Genomic DNA, 7899 nt, shown 5'->3' with positions numbered 1-7899 from the left:
AAAAAAAAAAAAAAAAAAAAAAAAAAAAGAATAAATGGACGCACCGTCGTCCCCTCGCTAAACTGACCCCACCTCTTGGCTATGGCCTCGGGGCTGTAATCCTCATCACTAAAGACTGGCGCAAACACCCTCTGCGCGCGATCCCACTCCCTGATTTTGCAACCGACCCAGCCCTCGCGGGGCTTCAACTCGTCAGCAGAGCGGAGGTCAAACACGTGCGTGATGCCCAGGTCCTGCAGCCTTGCCACGCCCTCGTCAGTCAGCTTGGACGGCTCCGATGCCCGGAAGACCAGATTTCGCTTGAACAGCTTTTGCCCACGATCGTGGTGGTGCTGCTGCTCCTGCTGGCCGGCTGCGTCTGCGTCATCTGCTCCCACTGCCGCGGCGTAACCTCCAATGTCTCTAAAATTCGGCAGACCTGGGATGTGGTGGAAGGGCGGCGTCAGCTCGGCTGGAGGGCCGGCAGCGGTGGTAGGCGCAGGTGCGGGGGGAGATTCTGCAGTCATTGTGGCAATGGTGTGGTTATGCAGTTGCTTTTTTCTTTTCTTTTTTCTTTTCTCTGGGCGCGAGCAACAAGGCTGGTTCGCAATTATATAAGGCCTAGAATCAGTCTTTCGGTCCCGAGAGTTGCTGGCTTTGTTTGATGGTGGCCGTCCTCAAAGATGTTTTCGGGCCGTGCCCCGACAGTATTTCAGGAATAAGTAGTAATGGTTGTAGCAGTAGTAGCCCGCTTCAAAAGAGGGGTCGAGGCATCAGACACGACGCTGACCGGGTTTCGTTCTCATCTGCTATGCTCAATCCAAAGACAGAGTTCCATTCATAATACTGACTAACTCCAGGACTATTCACCGTTGCTCAGGGACAGCGCGTGGAAATCGGTTGTGCATCGCTGGGTTACTGCGTACTCAGACCAAGGGGCCATTCGACGGCCTTCATCTTGGGGCTTCGCCGACGCTCTTGGTCGCCTTTTTACACCGCAAGTTGCGCCCAACTGGTAGCAATTCCAACTTTAAAATTCGCAACTGTGTCATTTCTACTACTCACTTGGTTTCTGGAGAGGAATCTGCGCCCCAGAAAACCCCGGCAGCATCGTATTGCAGTATTGCGCGCGCGTGTGGCAGAAGCAAAAATCCAGGTACCCTCTGGCACCTAAGTTTGGAACTCATGCGCAATACATCCTGGGCGATGAACCAAACTCCTGCATCGGCCTAATCCCAATCCGGAGCATCCAACTGATTAATTATTTCGTGGTTTGTGTGGCAAACCATACTTCCAACCACTCAGAACCTTGCGCATCCTCCGTTTCGTCCCGATGCGGCTCTGCTTTTCTTTTCTCATCGGAGCACAAGGACTCTGCCAATCGGGTTTGTCAATCTGAGGCAACCGATCAACATGGCCTTTTCCCAGGACTAAGGTTGCCAAGTAGATAAAGTCGGGGTTGACAACGTTGCATGTGCAGCTCAAGAAGAAGAAATATATAAAAGAAAAGAAAAAAAAAGAAAAATTCTGACAGCGATCTCAACGTTCTGCAACACTCCTTCTAGGTCTATTCTAGTACATTGACAAAGCCACGCCCTCATACAACCATGGTAAGGCAAAGCCGCTTGTTAATGTGCCATAAAGCAAAGAAACGAGTAAAAAATCCCAAGACACCCAACCATATACGCCCAGCTCCGATCGATCATACATGTTTAAGAAGAAAAAAAACGTTATCCTTTTGGGTTGAAATCTGCTTCGTTAGGTTGGCGTCGTGTGTCGTGCATCGGTGAACCTCTGAGGCGATTAGGACTTGGGCTGATTGACGCTTTCAACGGCACAGTCTTCGCAGCGTTGGTGACCACAGTTTGGGAATGGACAAAAGTCATCGATGGTCACGTTCAGAGGACCTTTGCTGCAGTAACACTAGATTTTTTTTCAAGGGGGTCGTGAGTATTTTGCTGATTGCATCGATATAAGCGATGTCAAAGAGGCATTATGACATTCCGAGCAGCCGAATACAGTACCGTCTGCTTGAGTGCAGAAAGACAATATACAAGAACATCTTGATAAAGAGGTGCAGAGAGGCAGAAGTGGAAATCGTGGGCGAGCGAGTGTTAAAAGCATAAGACAAGGGGGTATTGTAAGACAAAACGTACGCAATACCACACATAGGTCTTCGTCTTCTTCTTTTTCTTGTCCTCCTTAGAGGAAGAAGCCTCGGAACGATGGCTGTGGGATCTGGAACCCATTTCGATAAGGGTTAGAATGCGGTTGTATTTGTGAAATGAGGTCCGGGTCTACAGCGTCTGAACAGGACTTGGTAGAGAAAACAGTATATTGAAGGAATCTTTGTCTGGATAGATGTTTCATACAGACAAATCTCGCAGGAGATGGCATAGCTTCGTTCTATTTAAGATCCTTAGGTTGTCCGCATTGAATTGAGGCATCGATGAAGGCAAACACAAAGCCAGACACGCCCAACCCGCGCCCTAGAGCAGTCTCCGCTGTGATTGGCATGGCTTTTGCGATGGAATAAGTTCCTCTCGCTAGGGGGTAGACTGGTTGTTCCTGCTCACATCGTGGTTTGGTGCCCATCTATTTTGCGCTGATGAGCATAGGAAATGAGTGCGGAGGAGACCGAGCCTCCAATAGCAAGTCAGAGGTCCCTCGAGGGAAATAGCCCCTGACGTAGTCGCATACTAATATCTGGAGGCGCAGATGTATCATCTGACCCGTTCCGCTGTGAGTGAAGCGCTGGAGGCCACTCACTGGCGGACAACCTCGACGTGGAAGCTTTGCTCAAAGGCGAAGTAGGAATACATGGCAGCCAAGGGGTTGTTGTGTCGTGTGAATGCCTCGGTGAGCCAAAACGTTGAGGCAGATGAAAGCGGACTGACCTGTTAACCAAGAAAGACGCTCGAGTGACCAAGGTTAATTTGTGCTCCCAGTCAAGTCCGCCAGTCGTGGTAGCCATCGCGTTGTGGCAAAGATATTTGCAGTGAATGCCTTCTTTTTCGCTGATCCAGCACATATGGCTAGGTTTTCTTTTTTTTTTTTTTTTTTTTTTTTTTTTTTTTGTGGCCCTTTGCACACGGCGGAAATTGTCCAATCCGCGTATCTGCCATTGCGGCATAACAGCCCAAGTTGTGTGAGTGAATGCAACAAATTGCATTGAGTCCAACCTGAAGAAATGCGAGGTGAGCGAAGCTCCCTCTCATACCAAGTAAGTTTCTAACCGAAGGAGATGCCTGTAGTGGATCTTTCCACCCTTTGAGAAAAGGCTTCATCAGTAACGTAACATGCCTCTTTGTCGAGCCCAGCCAATGGCCTTGGTTCAGTGTCTCCCGTATAGTCCCGGCTCGATTTCGTCAGCTTTGACGCCTTGCCATGCCAATTCATTTTGTCTGAGTGGTGGAATTCTCCATAGCGTGGTAAGGCTCTCAGAGTAAACAAATGCAACTCGGGAGCTAAAGGCATATTGCAAAGTCTAGCAAATCCACCAATGAGACAAAAAAAGAGAGAAGGGGAAAAACAATTGGGAAAATTGGGGGTAACAAGATAAACATTATCAATGTCCATGGACCTAGGATGCCGGGCTGTTTGCGGTCTCCGGCCAATGGCACCAAAATTCAGCCTTGTTCGGTCAAGCCCGGAATGCCGCCACTGGAGCAGCAGGTACATGCCCGGATCCGCAAGGCACTCTGTGTTATGTGCACCGAATACTTGCTGGCATTATAATCGACTGCCCTGTTATAACAAGTGGTCTTGTTGCATCTGAACCGAAAAAGATCTTTATTTGGTCTGTGATACAAAAGAATCGGGGACGAGGCTGGACTCGAACATGATGATGTAAGGAAAAGGCTTGGTCAGCACTGTTGACATCATTGGAATAGTCCCTTGTTGTTCCAGAGCATTCATCGAGGGGAGACTGAACTCATCTCAGTACAGGCCTGAGCCCGAATTTATCGGAGGCTTTATGGGATAGCCTTGGTAGAAACAGTAGACACACAAGCGGGCCTCTTGGGAGAGCCTCATTCAATCTCACAGCAAAAGGAAAGTTGTAGGGCGTGAGCCTTTCGAATATATAGAAGACGGGGCTCTGCAAACAGCGGCACATAAGACAATTTTAACAGATAAAGGCTGCCCAAATAACAAGAATGTGACACTATCACAGGATTCTAAAAGTACATTTCGGGTCGGGGGTCGAATTTGTTATTTGGTGATTATAAAAGTAGCATAAGATGCCTAGTGGCTAGGTAGGCAAACGTGGGAAGGTGATCTAGGCAGTCGCACCAAATGGCAGCCTTGTAACTGTGCCTATGTGCAGAAGTTGCCTTTTCATCAAGCGATCTCAGCTAGGGAAAAGAGATCAAAGGGGTAAGATAACATTCTCGTTTATACTACTGTGCTGGCCTGTCCAGATTGGTAGTCATTAGTTCGGTGCAGGAGCATGCCGAGGCGACCTGTGCATTTCTTTGTTGGCGTAATCAGATACCCTGAGAAATTGCGATGGCGTTTGCGGCGTTCGGCAGCCTGTCTTTGCTTCATTTATGGGTGCCCCAGCAACGGGGCAGCATTATTTGAATATCTGCGAATGGAATGGCTTGGGGCTCCATACGCTTTCAAGTAACATCGATGGCAAGCATGGGTCGATAGAATTCAAAGGGTCGCGGGCCACAGAAATTAGCACGACGGCGATCATACAGTGAATTGTCTGCAAGGCCTGATTTACTGCCATCCTCGAGGTGAAATGACGAAGCACTGGATTTGGTTTGCTTTGCTCCCATAAGTTCCTGCCCGCCTGATGATTTAAATCTTGGCGGTAGCATGGTATTGTGCTGCACGAATCATTCTCGACTGGCCCGTGCCACCCCGGTCAGTCGAGAGCTGGAAGGGTCGGTGAGTGACCAGAACCGAACAATGACATGCAAAGTTGCTAACAGATTGGGAGTGCGTCATAGGCATTTCAAGACCCATTTCTATGATCACACCTTTTACCGATTTGATGTCTGTATGACGGCCGCGCTCCCATTTTCAACCCGCATCCGGCCCATACCAATTTGCTATTCTGTGTATTAAAGACAGTCGCTGAAGTCCCGAAGATTCCCAACTTCAATTCTTTTTGTTTTTTAACATCATTTTTCCCAGGCCTAATCGACGTCTAGCGCTATACTACGCAAGCCACATTCCAAACACCGAAGGCCCCTGTCGTTCTACCTAGACAGAAGCATACATCTAGTTGAGCCAAGACGTCACCGCCCCTTGAGCTATATCGGCGCATCCGAACTTCTCTACATCACAAAGAAACACAGTTGGACGGGGTGCCGCCAAACCTCAGTCTCAGTCGTACTACTGCCAACACTACTGCTAGAGGTGTATAGAGGTGCGGTTGTTTTCGTCCGAACACGCCTTGTCAACTGCCATCGGCAAACTCGTGGCTCACAAGGATCACCCTGGCAGGTCATTACCGCAGTGGGCATTTTCAATTGTCGCAATAAAATCAGTCGAGAAATCATAATCCAAGATCGCCATACGCGCGCCGCGATCGCGCTCCCGCACCCATGAATCCTCTTCACAATGGAAAAGGCTACATTGCCTTCACGGTCCTCCACTTCTTCGCGTTCGCCATGGCCCTGACAGTCTGCGGGCTCTATGGCGTTGACCTGACGAGAGCTCGCGAATCAGGCGTGGCTGCCGACCCGAAATGGGTGTTTGCCGAGGTAGTCGCTGGCATCTCGGTTTTCACGACGTTGATCTATCTGATCCCGTTCGTTCTACGGTTTGCCGGGGTGCCCATCTGGAACTTGATTCTCTTCGTTCTCTGGATCGCAGTCTTTGGCGTGTTCGGAAGCATGTACATCAAGGAGGATGCCGAAGGAAATCAGGGCATTCAGCGCATGAAGAATGCTGTATGGGTTGACCTCGCCAACGCCCTGCTGTGGCTCATAATCGCGATCACCAGCGGGGTCTATTGGTGGGGCCACCGTGAGCGTCGCTCACGGTTCACCGGCCGGGCCAGGGTTTAGGTACCGACTGGTCGTTTTTCGAGCATTGCTCTGTCTGATGGGATTTCTCACGGGATTCTTGACCCAAGGAGAGATAGTGAGTGGGGAGACCTTGAACAGGGATCGAAATACAGTCATGGATCAATGGGTGTTGGTCCCAAACTCAGCCAGTTCGGACAGGAAAGGGGTTCCTCTCAAAAAGAACCGGAGCAAGATACGGCTCAGCCTGGTCCGAGAGGGGAGCAGTAGTTGTGCGCTCCGGGCAAGATGGACGACAGACCTGACGACTCACAAATCAATCCTGGAGGACAGACCCCAACAATGTCAACAATTCCCACGATTCCCATTACTTTCGATGCATTTCCCGTTCTCCAGACCTTGTTTTTTATGTCTCCCTTATCGAACCCTGCTGTGGCGACGGCGCTGAACGTTCTTACTTCTCAGGTATCCTCCAAATGAGTGTACGGGGAATGCTTATGCGTGGATCTTTTTAACATGGCGCACGCTTCGAGGAATACCCATCCGTACCATACGCACCTTTGATTTCTATTTCTAGATACCACATATTGTGTTCTTTTTCCCGGTCAATCACGATTATAGGCATTAATGATAATCATCATCTCTTAAAGTGCACTGAAAAAAAGTTGTTTTTTTTATCTTTCTTTTCCCCTCAGGTTGCAACTTTACTGACTGAAGTTCAGGGGACCTGGACTTAGGGCCTTGTTGCAACGTCAATACTGATACACTGATATACTGACAAATACGGTGGCCCTCAGGCGGCAAGCTTTGCAGCCATTTACATCTGAAACTTGCCATCCAGGCTTGGCACTGTACGCTACTGTGAATAATGAGTCTTGCATCGCTTTCAACTTGAATTAAGTGGTATGAATAGAGTGATCGGCATGTGTATGAGTGCCCAAACCCTGAGCTGTCCAGACCCGATTGCAAGCAGAAACATGCTACGACCAACGACTGGAGCGCAAATTTTTGCCAGGACAACAAAGCAATCACGCGAACTAAGCCACTCAGCATTGATCGATCTGCCACTATCTCACCTTGTCTTGTCACCGTTGATCGTCGGTGCTGAAATGTGGTCGCGAATCTCTTTCAGATACCCACTGTCGATCTCACCTTAATGGCGAAACTTCTCCAGTCCCTATTTTCGACAACAAAAAAAAACAATAAAAAAAACAAAAAAGGTGCATCGCGCCACCCACCTTGTTGGTTTAAGGATGGTTCTAACTGTCGTCAACGCCGCTCTTGCTGCAGACTTTAGCACTAGTCTTGTTGTGTTGGCATGGTATGACGTCATCGTCCCTGGATATGGCTTCCTTTGCCCCGAGTAAGGCGCAAATTTTGGCGTAGTTAACACTTTGTAAATTCGGACAAGCAACCTCACGGCTTTCTACTCTCCCCCGGATTAAATGCTCCAGCCTTTGAGAAACTTGCGGACTGAATCTTCCAAAGATCTGCAGGGGATCAAATAGACAATCCCAAGATAGAGTTTCGGCCTGTTAGTCGAATTCCAACATACAAGCCTTTTCTTTTTTTTTCAACAAAGTTCCAATCACACTGAAACAGTGCGGACATTGAGCCCGTGGCGACTCTTGGTTATCTGTGCAATACAGTGTACGGTACAGTACACATTACTTCACTTCACCCTTGCTTCAGTGTGGTGGTTTTCCCGCACCAACCACGCAACCATGCTGATGAAAAGTTGCTGCAACCATGTGGGATCGACGGTCGAGTGGATCTTGCATGTTTTAAGGGTCCCACTAGCGCCTATCCGTTTCCAATAGAGGAAGGAGTCCATGACGATCTGTGGAGTAGACTGCTGCCCGGCTTCCGAGAGACCCCGCTTGGAAAAGTCCGCGACCGCCTTTGGATTCAAACGTACTTCAACTGCACACTAGGC

General features: G+C 49.0%; 4 protein-coding genes across 4 annotated transcripts in view; 2 read left to right on the top strand and 2 right to left on the bottom strand.

The window, feature by feature from the left end:
* PpBr36_09293 (uncharacterized protein) overlaps positions 1–506 on the bottom strand; it is a gene marked incomplete at both ends in the record, with an annotated part of 1546 nt that extends 1040 nt beyond the window's left edge. Inside the window, one exon of the mRNA XM_029896414.1 lies at positions 45–506. Coding sequence (XP_029744889.1) covers positions 45–506 — 462 coding nt within the window. The remainder of the gene's footprint in view (positions 1–44) is intronic.
* Positions 507–1709: 1203 nt separating this feature from the next.
* On the bottom strand, positions 1710–1865 carry PpBr36_09292 (uncharacterized protein; the record flags this gene model as incomplete). The annotated part of the gene is made up of 1 exon (XM_029896413.1): positions 1710–1865. The coding sequence occupies one exon, from the start codon at positions 1863–1865 to the stop codon at positions 1710–1712; it is 156 nt and encodes a 51-aa protein (XP_029744886.1).
* A 3675-nt stretch (positions 1866–5540) lies between these two features.
* Positions 5541–6005, top strand: PpBr36_09291 (uncharacterized protein; the record flags this gene model as incomplete). The annotated part of the gene is made up of 1 exon (XM_029896412.1): positions 5541–6005. One exon carries the CDS (start codon positions 5541–5543, stop codon positions 6003–6005), a length of 465 nt encoding a protein of 154 aa, XP_029744717.1.
* A 246-nt stretch (positions 6006–6251) lies between these two features.
* Positions 6252–6443, top strand: PpBr36_09290 (uncharacterized protein; the record flags this gene model as incomplete). The annotated part of the gene is made up of 1 exon (XM_029896411.1): positions 6252–6443. One exon carries the CDS (start codon positions 6252–6254, stop codon positions 6441–6443), a length of 192 nt encoding a protein of 63 aa, XP_029744878.1.
* Positions 6444–7899: the final 1456 nt, after the last annotated feature.

This window comes from Pyricularia pennisetigena (genome assembly GCF_004337985.1).
Source record: "Pyricularia pennisetigena strain Br36 chromosome 7 map unlocalized Pyricularia_pennisetigena_Br36_Scf_8, whole genome shotgun sequence".
Classification (NCBI taxonomy): Eukaryota; Fungi; Ascomycota; class Sordariomycetes; order Magnaporthales; family Pyriculariaceae; genus Pyricularia; species Pyricularia pennisetigena.
This window is presented reverse-complemented; position numbering and strand designations above follow the sequence as displayed.